Consider the following 24304-nt stretch of genomic DNA (forward strand, 5'->3'; position numbering starts at 1 on the left):
TTGCGATGCTCAGTTTGCTGTTAGTGTTTCAGTTGGCAAAATCGACACGGTCCTTCCCAGGCTCACATTGATGTCTCTCACGGCCAACACCCTTGAGTTTACCTCATCATTAGTGAAAAGTGAGCACAGGCAGGGCTGGCAGCCAGTGCTGCTCTCATTAGTTATGCTTTTCCTGGAAGCACTTAGATGATGCTGTCGGTGTTTTGCCAGCACACTAATAGCTGGCGTCCGTTCTCAAATCCAGGATTTGAAAATCTGTACGGTGTAAGATCTTTATGCAGACTCAAATTCAGACTTTCCCTGAGTGGACGCAGCTAAGAATCTAAAGGTGAAGCGACTGTCAATAACTGTGTGACGAGCACAAGATCTTTCAAAGATCTTTAGGGCATGGAAGCAAAATGGCAGAGTAAGATTCTGTGCTTGAGATTAGGCAAACGGAACAGAAAGTGATACAAACAAAGCAAGACACTCTTAGCATGAATGACATGACCCACAAGTCTGCTGGTGGACTTTGCGTAACTTGCTGAGAGCGTCACCCCTCAGCAAAATGCCAGCCGAAAAACAATGTCGTTTTTCTTTTTTTAAATTTTTTTTAAGGTTCCCTTAGAGGCTAACGGAGGGGGTGTATCTGTAATGGAGCCTGGCACTGCTCCCCGTCGCAGCAAGCCCACCAGATGGGTAGAGATCACTGGGGCCAGCCTAATTGTGAGACTTGGCTAAGGGCCTCAGCTAATCCCAGAAGAAAATCATATCAAGGTAAGACGGTGTTTTTTTTTCCTCCCCCCCCGGCAGCTGGGAGATCTCAGATGAAAGGCTCGACATCATTTCAGGGCATTTAAAGACGTAGTGTGTTAGTGCTGTGGAGTGGGGGAGTTCAGCCATATACCCCAGGTCCCATATCGCGGTAAAATTGTCATTTCTTGATCCCAGAAATGCTCAACCAGTCAGCGTACAAGAATGAGTTAACATGTATAGGAAAACAGGAATAAAACTCATTACCAGCTTCCGATCTTTACGATCGGCATCGAATGCACTGATTGTTCCTTTAGAAATGTGAACATGGAAACTGCAGAAGGCCGTATTGTGTGTGACATTATATATTGCCACAGCAAAGATATCGAACACAGGCCCATTAAATGTTTTCTGTCTTCTGTTTTTTTTTTTTTTTTATCGAATATGTATGTCTTATGTTGACACCTGCCTTAAATTCAGACTTACGATGAATGGTATAGGATTCATGATGTATAAGCTTACGTTTACATTAGCTTTGACGTGGCGTGTTAAGCAAAAGTGCGCTAAACATGTTCAGAGAGCGAGGCTTCTTTGTTCAGGCCCTTAAACGTAATAAGCAGCCAAGAATTAGTTTTACTGACTATGTGCATAAAACTGAAAAAAAGAGAGAAAAAAAACTCATGGTCTATATTTTCGTGGCAGGACCAGTAACTTTCCTCAAATGATGCACAAGACTGATTTTAGAAAAAGGGGTATAAGACCCAAATTAACCAAGGGGGGGGGGGGGGGGGGGTCCCTATCGGCCCATCTCACGGCCGAAGGAAGAGACGTGTGCCTCCAGGCCTCGGAGGAGAGACTCTCAAGAGGAAGGGCACTTGACTGCTCACTGTGTTGGAGATTAATAAGGTCTCTGGCACACAGGATTTCCCCCCTACCCTGCTTTGGCGCAGGCCGTGTCCTGTCAGACTCCAGTGAGTAACTCTGGTTATTGCTATTCTTCAAACATGATTAAAGTACTTATATTTTTAAGGAACATAACAGCAACAATGACCTAATGGGCTGGATGGGCCCAACCCCCCCCACCAATCCTCCCCAGATTCTGTCTAAAGGCCCGACCACGAGCCATCTCCGTAGCGATGACCTGTTTCACATGTGTTGTGAGAAACAGCATACACTCCTCTTCCAAGCAGTCAGGGTTAGTGGTCGACACTGAGACATCTTTCTGTACGTGGCTGTGGAGGGAAGAGTCACGAAGGCACTCCATTTTGGCTCCAGGCTGCAGACATGAAGCTAATTACAGTAACGTTAACAAGAGGAATGAACCAATTTCACGGCGAGGGGGGGTGTAATTAAAGCCATGACTTCCTTGCTTCCCCAAACTTTCCTGTAGTTCACCAGCAATTCTTTTTCTGATTTTACTTAAAAGATGTTTTTTTTTTTTTTTCCTTCTTCCAAATATTCGGTGATACCTGCATGGTTTCCATACTAGATGTTTCTGTACACAGCACGTAATTTCATGCCTTGATAAGTGATCGAAACTTATCAATCAAAAACAGATATGTATGGTGCAGACCACAGACACTTTACATGCTTGGTCTACACACCGAATCCCAAGGAATCCGCAGTGGTGTTAGGAGTTTTGGATTTCTTAGTCGAATTCTCAGTAAAGGTGTTTCAAAATGTACAAGAACCCAGACATTTACTTGCTTACAGCCACAGATTCCCAGCAGTCAAAACACTTGGCCTGCAGTGAAGATACAGACTCCCAAGGACAAGAAGATGCATAACAGATAAAGAAATCATAAGTATGACCACAATGGGAATGGGAAAAACCGAAAATGATTCTGGGACACCTTGGAAAAAAGACAATTGAGCAATATTCCTAGGATAAGGTGAAGTACAAATGATCATCATTTCCAAGCAATAAAAAAGGGCCATCAATCATAGAGCGGAGCAAGTGGTGGTGTCCAGCTGCAGGAAGCGGGGAACGGAGCACAGCCCGGCGCAAATGATGGTGCCGGCGCGCTGCATCATCCCAAGCAGATGCATCCTTTCCATAAATGTGGTTTCCAGCCAGATGTCGTAACTTAACTTCCCCGAGTATCACCGCGTTACTCTTTCATCATAACAGAGCGATGAGATGAGAAAGGACAAAACAGGAGGGTAAAGACTTATTCAGCATGCTTGCCTGGCCAAAATACCCCCCCCTCGACCCACCCACCCACATAAGGGATCCCCCCCAGCTATGTAAACATACAGATTCTGTGTGGGACAAAGAGCAAAGCAGACGTTTCTCAGAAGAATCATCCACATCTGTAGGGCGAGGGAAGAGAAAAACAACTTTTTCAGGTTTTCAGAGGCATGTGGGTACTCTGTTAAGGCATGCCCTGCTGCCGTGGTGCTAAGGCATGCCCTGCTGCCGTGGTGCTAAGGCATGCCCTGCTGCCGTGGTGCTAAGGCATGCCCTGCTGCCGTGGTGCTAAGGCATGCCCTGCTGCCATGGTGCATTAGTATAATTTAGCAAAAATAAAAGTCACCACTTTTCACCAGGAAGTCTTCAGGCAACAGTTCAGAACAGCAATCGAACTGTAATTGTGAACCCTGTAGTTAAAATGGGGGCTAGAGAAAGATAGATGGATAGGAATGATGTGGTACAGATGGGCAGATTTGACAAAGTGTATTTTAATCCAGCTTTACTACACCAAGTATATTTTCTTCTTTTTATGACCCTGAACTGTAATCTAATTCTAATCTAACCATAACTTTGTGCTGGTTAACCTAAATCAACACACTTAAATCCAGCTGTTAAATGCATATTACTATTAGTTGCCATAGCCATTATAAAGGGTAAAACATGTAATAATTTTTAATGAATAAATAGAAAATGAACAGAAAAGTTAACATTCATTTAAACACCTTTTTTTTTTGAAAATAAAAGACAAAACCCAGCTTTGTTGCACCTTCAAACACACAGCTATCTGCTGTATTGTGACCTGTTGTCTTGCACGTTTATTCTGGGCAGAATTTTACATTTTCCCTCATTACTCCAATAGCGACTGCAGTGTCCATGAAGGATAGAAACGTGACAACCTTTATTGAATGTGTGGTTCATTTAATCGGGCTGAGAAACATACATCACAGTGCAAACATTTCTTTGGCTATTTTTTTTCTTTTCTTTTTTTTTCTAACAATACAAACCGATCTCCAAATGCAAACTCCGGAACAGAGCAGGGGAAGCAATCGATCTTGCAGGACAGTGGGTCGAGATGAGGCTCAGACTTGGAGAGGGTGTCGGTGACAGCATTGGTTCAGTATTTTGGGGGGGGGGGCTTTTCTCAGCGCGAACCCTGACTAACCGTTCCGAAGGCGGCACCCATGGTACAGATCTTTATCAAATGGGAGAAAAGTTACGGTGTCAAAAGAGTTGGCCATGGGGGTCAGCTGGTGGACATAAAAACAAAAACACATGGATGCCTGAAGAGAAAATGGGGCGATAGGCCTGTCTACAAGCGGGCAGGGGAGGGAAGGAAGACAGACCTTAAAACCAAACGAAGTCTCTCGCGTGCAAGAAGCATCAGGTGAAAACATTACCAACCCCCAATCACACAAGTATCGTCCTGCGGATTATCCACTCTGAAACCACATCTGAACTAAGGAAAAAGGTCCCATGACCTACCGGAAAGTGGCTGTAGCCTGTCAGTCGGTCAACAGTATCCTAGCAACAAAACAATTATTTACAGGGCATGAACACTATGGATTTAGACACCAGTGACTCACTCGAAACAGCCGACTTTTCTCACAGGAACTTGCCAATAACAGTCAGGGGTTTGAGATCCTGGGCTGACGTAAACAGCACTCCAACGTCTAAATAACGTCCCTCTCCCCGGTGAATTCTCTCAGTCTGAGCGGACAGCTTCATAGACGCAACATCACGCACTGCAGCTAGCGTGTTTATGCAACGCCGAGGATTTATTTCACGTCAGAAAAATGTCCCTCAGAGTATAGTGAACTATGCGCTTTGATCAGAATCATCCGTTTTGTTCAAAATCTCCCATCCGATTTGACGGCGCCTTACTCACCCCCCCCCACCAAAAAAAAACTTAAAGATCAGCATCTCCTCCCAGAAGGACAGACTCATATGGCTTTTGTTAGCGGGCAATCAAGGCTAGAGGAATCTCACATCTCCTCCCTGCAGTCATGCCAAATAACGTCACCTTATTATAATTTTATTTTTGCGTGTCACCATGAGCTCTTGAGATGAGAGCCAGAAACTCAAATTCTGAAAAATGGAAATGAAATGATGTCAGCCCCTTAAAGCGTGCCCAGTGGGGCTCAGGAGTGGGGGGAGGTGGACACTGAGGACCAAAGTAATAAAAAGTGCAGCATTTTACAGTACTGAGCCCAGCATCCCACTTCCTAATAGAACGTCACTCCTTGCAAACATGCCCTGCACCAGCCAATGGGCACGGGGACCACTGGATTCCAGTTGCCTTCCATTAGACATTTAAGGACAAAGTGAGCATGTTGTGCTGCAGAAAGTCACATGACCTGGCATGCGGATCCTCGGCTTTGGAGGGACAGCGGGCAATAAAATCAGGCCTGCAGTGAGGTATGGCCAAAATCCTTCAGCGTGGACATGAGTGCCCTTCTCAGTGCATTGCATGGAGACGGGAGACACTAGACCAGTGTATTGCTATAAATACTGCTTTGGTGCACCACTGAGCGACGTTAAGACTACCGGGGTGGGGGTGGTGGTGGAGTCATGGACAGCACTGAAACGCGCAGGTAATAAGGAGCCCGGCCTGGATTTTAACAGCTGTCATACACACAAAACGGCCCATTTTCTTGGCTAGTGAAAAACGTGGTCAGACCACTCATTTAAAAGCTGTACGTATAGAACTAACACAAACAAACGATCATCACAGATGCCAGCGAAGTTACCAATTTGGAGACGGAGAAAACAGTTAAGTAATCAGTAGGTTTCTTTTTCCATTACGAAAGGTTTTCTTTTAAATCTTCACATTTTTTTTTTTACGTGTAACAAGTCATACAATAAGGGACATACACACAGCTGATACAAGGCACCTCAAACGTTTAGTAAAAGCTGAAATGACTCTAGTCATTTTATATATAAAATGTCTTCAGAGCAATCGAAGGTTCTTTCAGATGTGATTTAAGAATTAAGAGGCACATAATGAACGTATATATGAAGCTTTGCATATTGTAACAACAAAAACGCCAAATACGTAAGGCTGTAATTAGTAGGTAAACTTAATCAGTGGGAGGGAAAAAAAATGAAACAAAACGAAACTAAGACATAGCACCAGTTTTCCGCGTGTCTAACCTGAGAAAGCTTTGTCAAACAATATGGCTGACGGTGACCGGTCCACATCCCTTTCAAACTGACTGCAGTGCGATAGTCCTTTTTCTTCTGACCAAGTGCTGGGATTTTGCATAGTGAGTAGGTGTGGTTGGATGGCCCCTCAATGGGCGCAGCGCCCCCTCGGGGCAGCAAGTGGCTACAACACGCCTATATTAGCAGGAGACTCAGAAACCGCTGTGTCGTTGTCAGTGGTCAAACCAAGTCCCAGATGGACAACCTTTTGGGGTATGAAAACCAAAAAAAACAACAAATGATAATCAAAATAATAATAAAAAAATAACAAAAATTTGAGGCGCTTGGATGCCAGTGGGTGAGGCGCCCCCTGCAGGTCTCATGTAATATGGTGTCGTGTCCGTCAGCGCGGGGACTCCTGCTCTCATGCCGCCGGCCCGCTGCCCCCTGCCTCGTCTAAGCACACAGGACAGCACTCTCCTTTTAGCTTGACAGGTCGCTGGCATGCCACTGGGACACAGGCCTCCACAAAGCAGGTGACCTGAGCATTCTGGGAAGAGAGATGGAGGAAGGGAGAGTGAGAGAGAGAAGGAAGTGCTGGCGAAAATAGGCAGCAATGCTGGGAGGAGTGGGGGGCCACAAGGGGGGGTATGGAGGTACGCACTTTGCACTCGCATAACGTGCAGGGGTCCTTCTTCCACCTCTCGGAGCTGGAGCGCTCCCGGCCCTCCGAATCGGTGCACTCCGTGCTGCTCAGGCGGCCTTCCAGACGTTTAATCTGAGGGGGGGGTGGGGGCAGGGTCAGAGGTCACCAGAAAAAAAAAAAAACTCGCAAGATCAAACCCCCACGAGAGAATCTGCACCTGGTCTACGGTGGATTTCACGCAGATGTCAGTGCAGTGCGGTCATGGACGCGCACTTCGCTCGCAGCCATCCAGGGAGATTCCAGCGTAATGCGAATCATGTGAGCAAACAGACTGCGGCGCATTAACCCCACAGCGAGTGTGTTGTGCAACCAGGAAGAGGCGCACTGGTGAATGACCTAATCTCTTTAAGTATGTTTTGCCGCTGACAAGTTAATTAAAACCATGCTCAGGCTACATTGTTCAAATTAGCTCCGTCTAAACCTTTAACACACAGCCAAGATGCGCAACGAGGATCCAGAGATCAGGTACAACTATTTGTCAACATGGAGGATCTGATTTTATCTGAGCTTGTCCCGACTTGTAGGACCTCAACGTTGCAATCCATGCTCAGTCTAAACAAAATCGCCTTACGGGGTCACAGAAACGAATCCCATCTGCTGTGCCAGAGCTGCTCACCTGCTTCCGCAAACTCCTGATGGTCTTTTGCATGTCAGAGACAAAGTCCTGGAAGTCGTTTGCTGGGGGTTCAGCATGCCGCTTCGGGGCGAGGGAGGAGTTCGCAAGCTTGTCCTCAGCATCTTCAACGCTCCTACAGTAACGGCATTAAAAACCCCACCTAGTAACTAACACTGTGGGAATTTAGAGATTTTACTGGTTTGGCTGGAGAACCAAATTCTTGTTCGCTGCAGTAACTGGGGGGAGCCCTGATGAGATCGATTGGGGCGTTCTACCTGACGTCTTCCCTCTCGTTGAGGCTGTTCTCCTCGGCATAGCTGTGTTCCGCAGAACGTCTACCACGGAAGTGGTAGGACAAGGTGTTAAACTGGCCTTTCGTCCTGCAGTCTGTGGACAGAAGGAGGCACGAGGCAATTTACGAAGAGATTTTGTTTCTGTAGTCGAGATCCTAAAGACAGAGCGGGCAGGACAAAGCAAATCTGTGCCACGAGTGATTATCAAGGATCAAACACCAGAACAAAAGCAGATCAGCCATGATGTGTTTTTTTGTTTTTGTTTGTGTCGTCAGGAATTCCCTGAGCATTCGTTTGTTTCGCATCATGTCCACATCACAGAATATTGGCTCCGTGTGGTTTTAAAGTCTTTGTCGACGGCTCTCGCAGGTTCTTTTTGCGCAAGTCAGCACCAGGACTGCGTGAGAGTGGAGGCATCGCTGATGGGTGTTTGCGGCCTTGACTCTGATTTGAAAACAAAGCCTTGACTGATCCCATTCTGGTGCATTTAAATGCGAACCTGTCAGCATCGAGCCTTAAAATTCATGGAAACCCAGAACAAATCTGTTGAGCAGAAGGCCCTGCGATCACCATAAAATGTCACTAATCTTTAAAACTTTCGCAATGTCCTGTGTGAAACAGCTGGTAAAAATAGGATATACAAGATGGAAAATTTGGACTTTAAAGCACAAACATACTTTAACAGATAACTGGCAATAATACAGATGGAACTGAATCCATCTCTGGACAGTTTTCTCCCAGCTGTGATCCTGGTACCATTAAGAGTTTGTGCACTGCGTTTCACCGAGTTTCAGAAACTCTTTGCTCCTGCCAGGTCACCCGTAGATGCTGTCACCTGGCGCTGTCGCCCAAAGCTGTCACCCGCACTGCCGGGATCAGGACCAGCCTGCACTGGGTATTGCTCACAGCAGAACATGGACTGGTGCGGACGAGCGGACGCTGGGAGCACTGGCAAGACCAGTGTGACTTAAGTGGGTTTGGAAGTCAGTGAGCACACACCTTGGTGTGTGTGTGGGGGGGGGGGTGAGGCCTGAGCCTGGGTGTGGGGGTAGGGGGTGGGTGTGAGGAGAGCAGTGCTGCAGGGGCCATGCTGACAGCTGTGATGCATAGCATGGTGTGTGCCAATCAGAACTGCCAATAAATAAGAGAAACAGCAGTGACAGCCTACGGGGGGGCGGGGGGGTGCAATATGGCCTCAGCAGTGAAATTATGGATTTACTAAGGTAGGGCAATTATTTGTCACAAATGCTGGTGGGGGTGCTGAACTCCAATAAAAACAGATGGCTGCCTGTGCAAACTGAAGGTGCGTCATCGCTTTGGCGAATCCCCACAGAGGTTGAAATGTAAAGGTCAAAGGTCAAAGTGACAGGGTGGCCAGGGGGATTCTGCACGGAAACGCGCTTCTGGATTTTGACAGCACAGCGGCGAAGGCAATAACAAAGGCATCTACATCCATCGACCACCCACATCCATTCACAGATTCTTGCTGGTACTATAGACTACGGTTGACCCGCCATATAAAACCCCAGCAAACATTTATCACATTCCCTCATCTTATAAGCCTTAAAACCATAGAAACTCCTGGAACCTTCTGAGATGAACAGCATGGGGCCCACCAAATCAGGCATATCCATAAGCGCCTGCAATAACTCTGCTCTGAGACGCTGCATTTTAACTTGAGCAGAAAACAGTGGACCGTCTGTGAAGACATGCTCATAAACAGCCTGTATTCTCACCCCAGAAACCAGGACAGAGCTGGAACACTAGCACGCCCAAGGGCTGGGGTGGGGGGAAATGTTGACGCACAATCCAACAATTCACCCAAGCCCACTTTCCTGAACCAGGCGGCTGGGGGGCAGGAAACTCTAATAATATCTGCAAGCCAACAGCTGCCCAACAGCAACGTCAAAAAATGCATGAGCGTCTCCACGTCACCCAGGCCAGCTGATGAAGCTGTCTCCACCCACTCCGTCCCAAATCACATTGGGGGGGGGTTCTCTGAGCAAAGCCCTTTTAAAGCCCCCAGTACTCGAGGAATGTAAACCATCTTCGTTTCAGCACAGCCAAATACTCATCCTCAGCCCATTTGCACTCGCCTTAATAACAGGCGGATTAGCAGATCTGTCTAAATACCCAAAGCATGTCTATAAACAGGCAGTGCTCAGTTGCCTGGCCTGCACGGGACCGAGATCGCGCGGAAGGCTGGTGCGGGGAGGAATTAATCCAGTATGTGGATACAAGACGGAACCGGGGGGGCTCTCTCACTTCACTTCAATCACTGCTAATTTTTTAGATCTGTTGAATATATTTTGCCTGGGCTATACCACCCGACTAGTGGCACACGCTATTTAACATTGACTATATTAACTTCACATGGCATATGTCTGTTCTCTGCCCTGATTATACAGCATAATTGAGCTGGGAAAGCGATTCAAAATCCCCCTCCATCCACTTTTGTTAATGTAACACATACACACACACACACACACACACACACACCTTCACAGCAGTCTTGCCACAGTCGCAGGTCTATTCTGGGCACGTCGTCGCAGCTTCCGTAGTCATGGGGCACGCCTGCCACTCGGAACACGTCTGACTGCACGCGTGTAATGTTGTCCCCGTTGTCGCACAGCACACGGGCCAGGGATGCTTGCCGCAGCTGCGTCAGCTGGGCAGGACTGAACACGCCCGGGTTCTCGTACCAGAATCTATTTGGAGAAAGAGAGATTAGAAACACAGCTAAACTGTGGATGGGGAGCTAGCTAACGCGAATCAGAACACGGACGCAGATAAACGAAGCAGAACAGGCATTTTTAAAACCCTCAGGGTATGAATGTGAGAAGAAGCTATTAACCAATGATCTCTAGATGTTCTCACATGGGGAGAAGTGAGTTAGCAGGCGGGCGTGAAGCAAACCTGTCGCCGTCTCGCAGGCGTTTGAACTGCGTCACCAGCAGACACATGAGTGTGGGACCCAGTCGACTCCCCGGCACCAGGTCCTCCACCATCAGCGCCGGGAAAAGGTCGATGTTCAGCGGGGTGCCGTAGAGCCTGCAACAGCCACCGGCCAGGAGGGGTCACTACAGAGCCAGTGTCAGATGACGGCGCGTAAGCCGTAGCGGTTAAGGGACTGACTACGGCTGCGGGTTCGAGTTTCATCAGCGGTCCAAGGTCAAGGGTCAAAGGTGTTGCAGTACAAACATATAAAGTGACCAGAAACAAAACTCACCACTACTGTGAACCTCATGAATATCGATATATAACATTTTCATTTGTTCATTTCAGTTTTTTCTGTTTGAAACCAATTATATCAAAGATCAAAGAAGTCACCCCTCCCAACATAAATGACCATGACATGGATGAAATTATGTAACTCATTTGATGCTTGTTAGATACTGTTCGATACATAGTAGATCTCAGTGAAAACTCTAATGGAACTCATTCATAGATTCATACTATATGAAAAACTATATATAAAATAGTTTTTTAAGCAGCCTTGATGTACCTCTGCAGCTTCTCTCTTACGCTGGAGTCTCTGATCTCGTTCCTCAAGTCGTCGAAGGCGTGCGCAGACGTGAGGTTGCAGAAGACCCTGTAATCGTTGTAGGGGGGGATTCCGTGGTCCCGGCCGCGCTGGATATTCATGGCGGCCAGGTCCAGTGCCACAGCGTGCGCCATGGAGAAGAGGCGCTCTGTCAGCTCGGCGTTCAGCAGCTGCGTGGGCACCCTCATCTTGCCCGCCGCGCCAAAGAGGCCGCGCAGAAGCGGGTCGATGCCGCCCTCGTTGACGATGCGGAAGGGGGAAAAGAAGGCTTTGTGGAGGGAGATGTGTCCCTGAGCGATGGGCCGGAAGTGCTCGTCCAGCCGGTACAGCACCGGGTTGATGAGAGTGTGACCGAAGCGAAAGGCAGCTGTGGCGAAGGCGTTAAAGATGCCGGCATTGACGTTGGGGTCGTAGCCGCGGTACTCGCTCAGCATCTTGGTGCCCACCTCGCCCAGCACCTTGGGCAGCCAGTGGCTGTAGGTGATATGCTGCATCTGGGCGCCGACAATCTTGCGTGCCTCGTGGTAGACAGTGTCTCCGTCCCAGTGCGGGTTGAGCCGCAGCAGCTCGGAGGCGACGCGGTTATGCTCACGGAACCATACCGTGTGCATGGCCGTCAGGCCCAGCTGCTCGTTGGCACGGTGGTCGCCGGCCAGGAAGCATGGGATGGGGCTCTCGTTCTCGTCCCGCATGCACTCGGTGGGCGGGCCGGTGGCGAAGGGCAGCAGAGGTTTGCCGGAACGCTGCACGATGCCCTGCCGCAGCAACCCGCGCTGGCTGGCTAGGTCGCGGATCTCGTCGGCCTCGTGGCGAGAACTGCCGTACACGTTGGAGGCGTCGATGTAGGAGGTGAGCTGGTTGATCTGCTCACGCGGGAACACCGAGTTCATGAGCAGCGAGGTCATGCCGCTGCCGCACACGGGGCTGGAACGCACGAAGAACATGCAGCGCGCACCGCTGCGCAGCTGCCGCTGGTCGCCGGGCGGGAACATGATGGGGAAGCAGGGCGCGTCGTTTGTGCACACCGAGCTGCACAGCTGCCCGTCCGAGAAGCGGGACTGACTGAGCGCCACCACCGTGGCGTCCAGGTCGTGGTCCAAGAACTGGCCCCACTGCATCAGCATGTGTGTGTAGCGGTCGTCGGGGGTGATGGTCTCCGTGCCGATCATGGTGGTGGACACGAGACGGGGAAGCGGTAGAGGGAAGCCGTTTTGCACCCGGTCGGTGACGCCGCGGGGCAGGTTAAAGCCGTTGTCGTAGACGGACTTGAGCAGGCGCTCGAAGGCGGTGAGCGAGGCGCCCCACATGGAGTGCTGCAGGTTGTTGCAGGTTCCGTCGTGACTGCGGTATTTCTGGTGGAAGCAGATGTCCGAGCAGTTGTTGAAGCGCCGGTGGGCCGTGCAGCCTGACAGGTTGGCGATCATGTCCAGGAAACGGGGAGACACCAGGTCATTGTAGCGGAAAGCTGGGGTCGACAAATCGGAAAGTTTGGTTAGCAACTGCGGGGGGGGAGTTTGATTACTGTACACTTAGGCTAAACTGCGGTATAATACAGTCAAAGTTCAGCTGGTGAGGCCCAGTTCTCTGCTGCCATCAGTTCTTTTTTCCATCTATTTAAAACCAAAACTCTGGACCCACATATAAAACAGTCAAAGACTTGTCTGTTTTTGCTGCCTTTGCTCTTATTGAATTCCCACCCTGAGAAACAAAACGCTTTATTTTTCGGCAAAACCATTTAGTCAAAAGTGTGTGGGCAAAAAGAACATTCAATAAGCTCTGTTAATGAATCTAATTTTTTTTAAAGCTAACCTTTGAACGTGGTTGTAGATGTTCCTTAGTAGCTTCAAGCTGCCATGTTTGCAAAAAAACAAGCTGGTTAATAAGTGATGTTCAGGGGGTTTTAACGTTACCTTTGCGTAATCTTAACTTCACCACTACACAGTACGAAACGAGCCAGCAGAATGTCTAGCTACCTCGCCACAACCGTTGTGGTAATTCACTGGCACACGCGCAATCGCAGTCAGCAGTTTCATTATCCTTTTCATTCGCTGCAATAGAACCATGTTAATACTTAACGCCACCGGCGATAAAGACTGCCAAATACTACAATTATTACCATTACTACTATCATCATCATGTTCCTGTCAACAAGCACCAGGCTGATGCAACCGGGGCCATCGATGATGAGATTGTAACAAACACAAGACGGCATCCCGGAGTCACGGTAGGACAGTCCAGACGGGTGCCGTTGTTTTGCTGACAGGCCGAAATCCCCCGCATTGTGCAAGAGCCCCGTAGCAACACTAAGCGCTCTTGTTTTGATAGGCATTGAAAACACAGAGTCCTCACATCTGTGACCCGTAGCGACAGAATGTCTGGTGGGACCGGTGATTAGCGCCGTGACCCACTTGCGGATGGCAGTTAAAAAGGCTGATGAACCACCACCTCCACTGTGGAATCAATTTAGCGACGATGAAGCGAAGACCAATAAGCCAGGATGCAGCTTGGGGGGGGGGGGGGGGTTGCCTGGGTCAGCCACTCACCCGTGCCGTTGGTGTCCACCATCAGCCCCTGGTTGACGTGCCTCTGGATGAGGAGCAGGGTTTGCTCAAAGATCTCCCCTGCCCGTGCCTGTTCCACTGTGTAAGGGTCGCGGGGGTACCGGAAGAGGGCCAGAAGTTCCGCGGGGCTCCGGGGGGTCCTGAGTTTGACGAGACGCCACCGGAGAGACTTCCTTATACGTTCAAATTTCATTGTTCTATTCATGACTAATATGATTTGACTTTAGCATCTCAAGAGGCAGAGAACAAGCGATACACACTGCCAGGACGCATTTCCTTTCTGGTTAAATAAGCCCCTGGCCACATCCCCCGCGCATAGGGTGTTCCTTAAACTCTGATGATCTTAATTTCCTCTGTAGCCTAGGTCAGTGACAGCAATGCGCCTCGAAAGCATGTATCCCACCAGCCGCAGCTCTGCCATGTAGCCAGCCAAGACAAGCTTCGGAAACAGCAGCTAATTTTAGGAAGGCTAATTAATTAGACTGACACTAGGTGCAGAGGAAAAGGGGTCAATCTTGTAGAACCGAAATTTTTAGCTTTAAACTCATTTAAAATTTCTCATTCGTGACCGAGACCTTCGCGTACAGAACGTCTGGGGGCTTTGTGGCCATTTCTGAAATTCTTGAACTGAGGACTATCTGTTGCCCTTACAAGGGCAGTCCACTTCCAGCACGTCCAGGGAGTGATTTATTACGGGATTTTTGACGCAGCGTTTTTACACGCCGAGACGCTGAGTGCCTTGCCAACATAAACAGCAGCTGCGAGTGAGTCCTGAATGTTTTCAGGCACAAGCGAAAATATGGAAAAACTAATTTTGGAGCAAGCTAACGAGGAGCATTGCTCCAGTCTAAGCTGTCCAACCCCATCCACATGTCCGAGATTTCAGTATGTCGTTCGTCAGTGTTGCGTTTTACATACTGGCTGAAATATCCTGCCTTTCCTGCAGGATGTTCCCATTTGGCTCGAGACGAAAGCAAACACACACACAGTGATTGTGCAGGTGTTGTTGGGGTAGACAGTGTGTACTGCCTCCGGGCACTGAAAAGCAAGGTGCTCATTAAGAGCCATTTCACAGACGCCCAGATCTTTGTCTCACGCAAAAATGTCACCAAAGACCACAGAGACATTCCATTTCGTATTTACTGAAAGCCGCATAATGGAAACTCGATTTTCACTGTGGATCTATTGCATTTGCTCTTTGATCCAAAGCGTTTGTTGTTGCTTTCACCTGCCCCACCCTGTCCTCTGTCACCCCCCCCCCCCCACCACCACCTTTGTCTCCCCATGTGTGTTCTTTTTTCCAGTCGCCATGGTTATGTTTAGGTACTTCATCTACCTTATTGTGGTAATTACATTACTGGATAAAAGATGGGAATGTCTGTATGAGAGATTATTCGTAAGGGCTTTGGGCACGTGGCCTGGGATGGAGCTGGGGAATCCAGCGATGGAGGCCAGGGTTAGGGGCGGCTTACGCCACGTGCTGCAGCCTCATGGTTGCAGGTGGTGGTGGTGGGGGGGGGGGGTGCTCGCCACGGCCGTGATGTTTTTCAACAGGCCCGCAGCGGATGTCGCAGGACAAAAAAAGGGTTTCCTACATTCAGATAATCCACAGACAGGAAGGACCACATCCAACAAACACCTTGCTTTGTAGTTGCGCCCCCAGTTCTCTCTCGGCCAGATCACAATACCAGAACCGGCGCTGGAGCGAGAGACGGAGCACAGGCACTTTGCAAAGCTAATCATTCATCCTGCAATACAAAATAGCTGCGGCGGTCCACAGTTTATGGAGTTTTCTGGGGATTTTCTGCGTTTGCCATTAAACAGGGGCAGGAAATCCTCTTTGGCCAGAGGCACATGGCCAACAATGAGCCAATCGCGATGACAGCTGTCATCTGGCCCCTCCTCCTCCTCCTCCTCCTCAGCTTGTATAATTAAATAGGACTGAAAAACGAGATGAATCACCAAAGGAAGCCACTGGGAGACCAAACCATAAGATGGACGTGAAAACCTATTTTCCTTAAAAAGAAAGTATTGCATAGTATGTAACCTTTCAAAATAGAATATCAGAACATTAACTAAAATCCTTCACAGTGAAATCAATGACTAAACAACTCCTAAACATTTTCAAATTCCACAGATTCACCATGACCCAACTACATGCCAGCGAACAGCTGGAAAAATCCTAAATGAAATCTGCCGACGAGTCATTCTGTCGGGTTCCTCTGACCCAAAGCGGCATGACGGTGTGGCTGCCTACCCGTGGAAGAGTTCCCTCCGGGTGGAGTCAATGGCGCTGTCCACATTGCGGATGGCTTCCTGGATGGACGTGACCACGAAGAGGTCGCCATTCCTACTCACCTGAGGGACTTAAGGAGATGTTTTGTCAGGTTCACAGGTCAATAGAGGGCAGGAAAGCACATGCTAAGCAGGATAGCTTGAATGATTTTGCCCATCACATCATTTGAAGGATTGATAAAAATAAATGGTAAACACTTTACTTGAGGGGACACATAATACAGTAGTAAATTCTTTCTTAAAGAATTAATCACAAACCGTCAGTTGCATACCTATCAAATGTTCATTCATCATTAATCAGACATAACAGTTCATGTATTTCATGCAGTTACTACATGTGTTCATGATTTGCACTTGAGTAGTAACTGAGTTACTGAGGTACTTGTGCCCCTCAAGTAAAGTGTTACCAAATAAACAATGAGGATAACCCTCTCTATATGAAGCAGGACCTTTGAAACCTAAAAACACCTCTGACAATCAAAAAAAAAAAAGATGGACTTATTAGGGACAAGAAAAAACTGGAAGCCTGAAAATAAGATGCTGCAGTTTGTTGGCGATAGCTCAGTGGTGATAGCTCAGTGGAGATAGCTCAGTGGTGGGAGAATTCCACATGTTTCCTGTTGGACATTCCAGTGACCGAAAGATACTTGACGTCCGAGCTGCTATCATACACATGCTGCGCCATTGCTCTCGAGTTTCCAGCTTGGGCAACTGGAGCGCGCAGGCTGCTTTCCAGCAACAGACACGCTTTGCGGACTTGCACTGAGCCAGCTAAACCAACCGACAGCGTTAATCCCCGACCGGAGTGCGCAGGCTGGAGTAATCAATTACAGAGCAGCACATTCACTTAATTCTGGTGGGGGAAGAGCAGTGGTCTGGAGGACGGCCACACCTAACGGCAACAGCAATGTTCCAGTGAAACCAGTTAGAAGCGTGGTGTGACCAGGCCAACATGGCACTGCACATCCCTGCAAGGAACTGTAGGATAGAGGGAGGGAATTTGCCTGGTGTGGGCTGTTGCCAGGGTGTATTGCTTAGGCTGATGACCAGATTACAGAGGGAGAAGGTTATGGCTTCAGCCAGAAAATCTGGAAGCATCAGCAGTGAGAAAACAAGAATCAGAACAGTAACCCAGCTACTGGAATCTTTGCCGGTCCTTGTGTAGGGCAGGACGTTCACACCTGTGCTTACCCTGGACTGTGAGCACCATGCTGGCTGAGGAGTAGCCAATGCTGTTGCGGGCTACGCACTCATAGCGGCCCCTGTCTGCCAGGCCCACGTCCTTCACTTCCAGGAAGCCCTCGGGACTGATGTGGAACTTGCCACTTTCTGTGATTTGAATGCCGTCCTGGGATTTGGACGACCGGCGGGAAGTGGAGGGGGAAAGGTGATGGATGGAGAGTAAGGAGTCAGGTGAGGAACGGAGGGCAGCAACAGACAGCACCACTACAAAAACGAGCACGTCGATCAAAACTGCTTCCAAGAATTCGCTTCTTAGGGATGAATACCTGCCCTGCAGCGCCCTTACAAACAACCAATCACAGCTGCCTGAGAAGGAATCTCTCCCCAAGCTTTCATCCCATTGGCTGAAAGCTGTCACACCGGCACAATGGGCGGGGCGCCAGCCGCCACGGTGACTGAGTGACAGGCGTCTAACCTTGTTCCACGTGACGACAGGCTCGGGTTCTCCCAGAGCGCTGCACGGAATCTGCGCATCCGTGCCAGACTCCACCGTCATGTCCCTTGGAGCATTTGTGAAAACAGGCGTTACTGATGATTTAAAAACATGTGTTAATGATTACATCAACGCTTGCGGTGATTAAAAAAAACAAAAATGCAGAATCTCTATCCAGAGGCAAAGCTTGTGCATAATAGAATTGATTAAATGCCTAAATGTGTCACGACCTTGAGCTTACTATGCAAAAAGGTTCAGTTACCTCTTATCTTGTTCCAGTTAAAATAAGTGAATGGATACACATTTTTAAGCATATTTATTTAGGACACAGAGTTAAGACTCTGCTGTGGGCCAATTGTACTTTCACAAGTCTAAAAAAAACAGTGCTTGTCTGGGGAGGCTGGGATTGGGGTTTCTTTTTTCCACAGGGTGAGCTCATCATCATATGAGTTATCCCCATGGAAACCCTTAAACTGTACACCTAGAGACCTTTGGATTACTTTTTAACCTGAGACACCACTGCTCTCACTCCTGGCTTAAACCCTGAGCAAAGAGCTATATTAATAAAAGAAAAATGGATTTTAACAAAACAAAAGAAACCCCCCCTCCCCCCAAAAAAAACCCAGATCAGAAGAAACCACACATTCCCATTAGCCCCCCCCCCCCCCCCCCCCCCCATAAATAGCAGGGAGCATGAGGTTATAAATGGCCACACTATGTAGCCACCTTGGATTCATATGCATCCGACAAACAGGATCCTGTGTTTTAGCACCGTGTTAACGGCCATTAATCTGAGAACATCCAGTCATCTAGGGGAATTAGAGACATGGGCTTTTCCGCGTCGCTTCCTTGCTTTGTAATCAAGCCAAAGAGAGAGAGGTCCTACCACTTATCCGTCTTTTGTGCCTTACGCACGTGTTGTTTTCGTGATTGTGGGCGTATGACAAATTGCCCTCAGAGACCCAGCAGCGCTGCTCCCCCATGACTTTAGTCTCTCATGTCGCTACTTTTAAAACCGCCATATAAACTGAAGGAACAAATGTTTCCACTAAGGGGACAAAACTGCTTGCAGTTCAAGAAAATGTGGCCCTATTACAATTTTCTTTGAGAACTTAGCTGAAATAAATGTTATGTGGCTGCCAGGTTTCTACAGCAACAAGTGTCAGATTGCGTTTTTTATTGCACGTCTCTTTCCCAGTTAGGCCCTCATAATATTCTCTAATGTCCCGTCATTCTTGTTAGTCTGAGCCCTAGAGTGTTACCAGTGACACCAGTGACAAGTTTTAGGCTGGCAAACCATGCGGCACAGGTGGGTGAAACTGGGCCAAAAACACCGTGACTCCAGACCGGCGGTATAACTGAGGCTGCAGAGGGTGCCAGGCTTCATTAATTACGTCTTGTTACCTTAAATTACGGGTAATTAACTGTGAAATTGTTAATCGGAGGACCTGGCATAGTGGCTTTTTTTTGACTTTGCAACCAGTCAGAATGTACCTCCTGCTTACAAAAGCTTTTGAAAGGTCAGACAAGTAAACAAAGCAATAAAATATTTATCTAACTAGCTGATGTGATTCAAAATTATACAAAATCTAACCCTGGATAGTACATTTGGATTTTCCTTCTCCTCTATGCTAATGTAAACGGCAAGTAGATTCATTCATCGGGAAGTCAGGTGAATTAGACGGGAAATGGTACCCTCGCTGCTGGACAGTGAGCTGCACGGCGTGTCTGATGCTTCCCACCACGCTGATGGCTTGGCACTCATACTCGCCCTGGTCGTGTAGTGCCACGCGGGCGATCCGCAGACCGCCCGTGGAGAGGACCACATGCCTCCGGTCAGATGGCAATGGGCTGCCTGCCACACAACACAGTGGTCAAGGACCCAAACCTTCTGCCTCATCTGGAACACGTTTTTGCCGGCCCAGCAAACACAAGCCTCACACTCGTGCGTTAAGACATTGAGCAGAAGTGCTCACCCCCCCCGAGTCCAGGCGATGACTGGTTGGGGGTATCCACTGGCCTCACAATGGAAGTCAACTGTGTGTCCCTCCAGCACAGACTGATCCTGAGGGGTGACTGTGAATTGGGGTGTCGCTACAATAGGAGATCAACGTAGAGGGAAACGTTAGCAATTTTTAAAAGGTACCATGTTCAAAGAAGCGACCTTTCTTTAAAGGAAGACTGGAAAAAAATCCAGTCAGCATGGTTGGCATTAGAAACCAGCCGTAAGAACATGGCAAATGAATGGCTAAACTTCTTACTTTTTGGTGTAGCAACTTCCTGTCCCTACTAAGGACACCCCGGTGACCATCAGTCCAGAGAAAACTCACCTTGCACTATGATGTAGGCCGCTGCGTGAATGGTGTCAATGTTGTTGCTGGCAAAGCAGGTATACTGGCCCCCGTCGCTCTGTTTGACATTCTGAATGTAAAGGCCCCCTGAGGGTGTGGTGTTAATGCGGGCGTCGGTAGGCAAGGGGGTCCGGTCACCCTTTGTCCAAGAGATACGGGGGTGGGGCTGGCCTGTAGCGCTGCACTCCAAGGTGACGCTCTCGCCCACCAGGACCTCTGTGTTCTGGGGCGTGATGACGAAGCTCGGCCTCGCTGAGAAAAGCAAAGCCATAGTGCAGCCACAATGTAGCAGCATGTTAAACTGGCACTATAATGCAGAAAGTCCTGCAGCTTTCATGACAGTTCAAGACACGATCGGAAGGGTCTTACTCCCAGAAAAAAGTCCATGATCTGAAGACTGGATTTTAGTTGCATTTCTGATTATTTACAGATACCAACATATGAGACTCATAAAATAAATTCATCAGCAAAGTATCTGCATGTAAACAACGTAAGTATGCGAGTTGTTGCCTTTTCTCGAACACATGCAGTTCCATGTGCCATGTGCAATTCACACCTCAAACGCCAGATGGGAACTTAGTCTTCGTATAACAACTTCATGTCATTAAAAGCATGAGAGTCCACCAGGCTGCATTATTGTTCTATTCTAGGGAAAATGAATCATCTCCTCAAAACCCCATTTGAAGGGGGGAAAAAGGATCAAGTGAATGGCCTTTTAGGGTAACAATACTCGGAATACAACAAAAATGGTCTTAAGAGGCAGTGCAAATATGAAATGTGTTTTGCATTTCCAGATGTTGCTGCTAGGTCCTTTGGCTGAGCCCTGAGGTTGTGGGGGTGGAGTGGTTATATACTTACATGGCGTCCCAAAGTACCGCAGTGTGACTTCGGAGGTCTTTACCTCCCCGGCCACATTCTTCGCCATGCACTGGTACACGCCCTGGTCAGTCTCCCGAGTGTCCTGGATCATCAGTGTGCCGTCCTCCAGGAGATTCAGCCGAGAGTCATCCCTCATGTTCAGAGCATTGCTGCAGGAGACCATGTGACAGGGGAAATGTATACAAATCACATTAGTTTACGGTACAGCAAACCATATGCTTTGGATTACTGAAAAAGGGGGAAATATACCTTGTGGATTTAAAAATAAAATTGTCCTTTATGGGCAAGGAAAACAAACGATTCATCTGTAATCTCAAATGGGGCACAACAGACCCCTACACATCGCTTGAGCTCTAGAGATGGTCTCACTTGTTTCTCAGCCAGATGATTTGAGGTTTGGGGTTTCCCTCCGCCCTGCAGGTGAAGTACACGGTGTTCCCTGAGGTGACGTCCACATCCTGTGGCTCGGATGTGATCCTGGGGACCTCTGAGGTGGGGAGAACGCGGGAGTAGGTTCACTGGAGGGGAACGAGCACAGCTGCCTGCAGGTGAAATGCCCGTGGATCCAGCTGGAGACATGTAAGCCACACAGATGAATGGAAAGCTGCATCTGGGTCAGTAACTCTGGAGCAACGCGAACAGACAGATGGAGCTCGTCCCAGAATAAACTATCTATCTACCGCACTATGTACTTCACGTACTTCAAGAGTCTGCTGGATTAAAAAACTTCTGGATGAGGATATCCGTAACACACGAGCGGTTATCTTTCTGGCATACCCCAAACGACGACGTCCCTAACCCCTGATGAAAAGGACATACATGTAGGGGGCTATTGGCAATGAGTAGACTGAGCTTGTGGGAATGTGGTCAGCGGCGTTTATGGCGAATGCAGCGCGTCACGGTGCTCATGAGACCCAAATCCAGGCCTTGAACACATGTGTTGCACACATTCGTCAGGGTGGGAATTTCAGACCATTACAAAAAAAAAAAAAAACAACACAAAGCTTCAGCTTCACCGGCTGCCGATCCCATGACAGAAGGCCGCCTGCAGCCTCAGCTGGAGAGCAGCTTCTCCATCACCACATGCCGCGTAACACACACCTAATTAGTGGTGTAATTACGCAAGTGAGGGCTATTCTTGTTCGGCATCGCGTAAACAAACACGGAACGGAAACCTGTCATGGGCCTGGTGCTGCGGCGAGTTTGGCGACTCGCGGGCGATTGTTTTAACAGCTGCAAAGCCGCTGCTTTGTTAGCGCGGAGGGATCGTAATGGTTGCAGTGCTCTTCGGAGACATTAGGGATTCATTAGCAGGCAAGGGAACCATGAAGCCCCACAATTAACTGACGGGTCGGAGGTTCTTTTAAAGCAGTGTTTCCCAATCTGGTCCTAGGGGACCGGCAGACAGCCCACATTTCTGCTCCCTCCAGTGGGACTGTCTGGCAGGGAGCTGGGAGGAAGCAAAAACATGGACCGACTGTGGGTCCCTCCAAGGACCGGGTTGAGAAACACGGTTTTAAAAGTGCTAGAGGCTAACAGATGCTTTTGTTTTAACGTTTTTGTGCCTATCAACGGCATTTATTTTTCTGGGAATTACTGGAAATAAGCACGTCATTTCAGGGGGCACGTTAGTGCAGTATAATTAAAGTGAAAGCAAATCTGGGGGAGCCAAGGAAGGTAAAGAAAATATCTGGACACAATTCTTCAAAGAACACAGCTGTGAAAATGAAAGAATATCAAAATATAGATTTGCCACATGTCAGCCTTTGACACTCTGCCAGACTGGTAACTTATACCATACTCGCACCATCATGCTTATAATGGAGGGAGTATTAGGAAGAGCTTAAACCAAAATTCCATTTCTGTGTCTGGAAATCGGTACTGGGAATGTGGTATGGAAAAGGGATGGCTGGATAAGTCTGGGAACAGTGTAAACCTGTCCGGTTCTCTTAGCTTCTATGTCATCCCACAAATTGACGGGGGAACCCAAAGTATGGCCACAGATAAAATGGACAAGCCAGAATACTCCTGGGGTGCTGCCTGGTCAACTGCCCCCAGCGTGTGGCACATGTCCTCACCGCACTGGAGCTCCTCAGCGGTCAGCGCAGCCACTGATCTCCCCTGCAGGCGGCTGGGATACTCGCAGGTGGCAGCGGCCTGTGCGTTGCCCGACTCTGCGTACTGCTTCAGCAGGTCTGCCAGCCAGAGCAGCTCACAGTCACAGTTCAGCGTGTTGGAGTCCAGGCGGCTGAAAGGACGAAAACAAAAAAAACTGAAATCACTCTGGATAAAACTACTATGTGACCCAAATAGGCTCCACGACCTGAATGGGGAAGCTGCACACAAGCCTTCTACATTTCAAAATGGAAACGACTAAGAAATGACCAACACCGCTAAGCAGAGACGTGTACATGCAAGCGGAGACGATTAGAATAAAATTACTTCCATATATTTACACAATTTCCTGTGTCCGCAAAACCACACTGGCCTTGGTTTAGAGAGAACTGGGAATTCACATCTAAAATGTGTCTACACTAAAGCAGACGGCGCAGACACTGATCACTAAAGGCATGACTGAACGCGGCTTTTCATTTTGTGTCCCTCTGGTCTTCGCTCGCGACCGCTGGTCAGGACCAGCAGCGAGAAAAGCGCAGTGACTTACAGCCTCTTCATGGACTGCAAGTGGGAGAACGTCCCAAGGATGAGGTGTGTTATCCTGTTGTTGTGCAGGAACCTGCAGGAAACAGCCTCATTAATGACCTTCGGCATGAGCGTCTCTAGGAGGAAACGGCGACTTACAACGGTAATAAAGCATAAAGTTAACTGTCTTGGGGGGAGGGAGGCTCACATTTTGAGTCTTGCCCTCCCAGGGGGGCTGCTGAAGGCCCAACTCCAAAATATCCCGAGCGGGGAACTTTTCAAAGGATCTCAGGGAAAAGCCTTAAGGCCACCCCCCCTCCACCCCCCCTGGCTTCCAGGAGAGGACGACATGGAGCCCGCCCTCTCCCCCCCCCCCCCATTCCATCTCCTATTTTCCTTGCTTATTGTTCGCGTTGAAGGGGCAGGCACGATCAGTCAGTTATATCACATACTCCAGCCCCTCAGACTGATACATTATTGTACTTACTGTAAATACCAAAAAGCAAACTGACCATTTTACATTGTCTGCGTAACACCATGTCGACAAAGCATCCGGAAAAGTGTGATTGTTCGAAATACTATCATTGGTCAGGGCATGCTAAATATTACAATGCATGCACTTTTCTTTTTGTTAAAAACAGCCCACTGACTAGCTCATACTGCTACCGTGGCAGTTA

The 24304-nt window shown here is 48.5% G+C and overlaps 1 protein-coding gene across 2 annotated transcripts in view; it reads right to left on the reverse strand.

The window, feature by feature from the left end:
* Positions 1-3394: 3394 nt before the first annotated feature.
* Positions 3395-24304, reverse strand: part of LOC125707474 (peroxidasin homolog) — a 38354-nt gene continuing 17444 nt past the window's right edge. For both annotated transcript variants that reach the window (XM_048974677.1, XM_048974676.1), the window contains 18 exons: positions 23650-23721; positions 23066-23235; positions 21357-21474; positions 20967-21136; positions 20088-20360; positions 19734-19851; positions 19454-19611; positions 17740-17852; positions 17274-17430; positions 16045-16153; positions 13770-13927; positions 11188-12691; positions 10599-10733; positions 10182-10390; positions 7665-7776; positions 7390-7522; positions 6732-6845; positions 3395-6617 (listed from right to left, as the gene is read on the reverse strand). In XM_048974677.1, the coding sequence (XP_048830634.1) occupies positions 6492-6617; positions 6732-6845; positions 7390-7522; positions 7665-7776; positions 10182-10390; positions 10599-10733; positions 11188-12691; positions 13770-13927; positions 16045-16153; positions 17274-17430; positions 17740-17852; positions 19454-19611; positions 19734-19851; positions 20088-20360; positions 20967-21136; positions 21357-21474; positions 23066-23235; positions 23650-23721 (3949 nt within the window). In that variant the 3' untranslated portion in view covers positions 3395-6491. The remainder of the gene's footprint in view (positions 6618-6731; positions 6846-7389; positions 7523-7664; positions 7777-10181; positions 10391-10598; positions 10734-11187; positions 12692-13769; positions 13928-16044; positions 16154-17273; positions 17431-17739; positions 17853-19453; positions 19612-19733; positions 19852-20087; positions 20361-20966; positions 21137-21356; positions 21475-23065; positions 23236-23649; positions 23722-24304) is intronic.

Source organism: Brienomyrus brachyistius, chromosome 14 (genome assembly GCF_023856365.1).
Source record: "Brienomyrus brachyistius isolate T26 chromosome 14, BBRACH_0.4, whole genome shotgun sequence".
Classification (NCBI taxonomy): Eukaryota; Metazoa; Chordata; class Actinopteri; order Osteoglossiformes; family Mormyridae; genus Brienomyrus; species Brienomyrus brachyistius.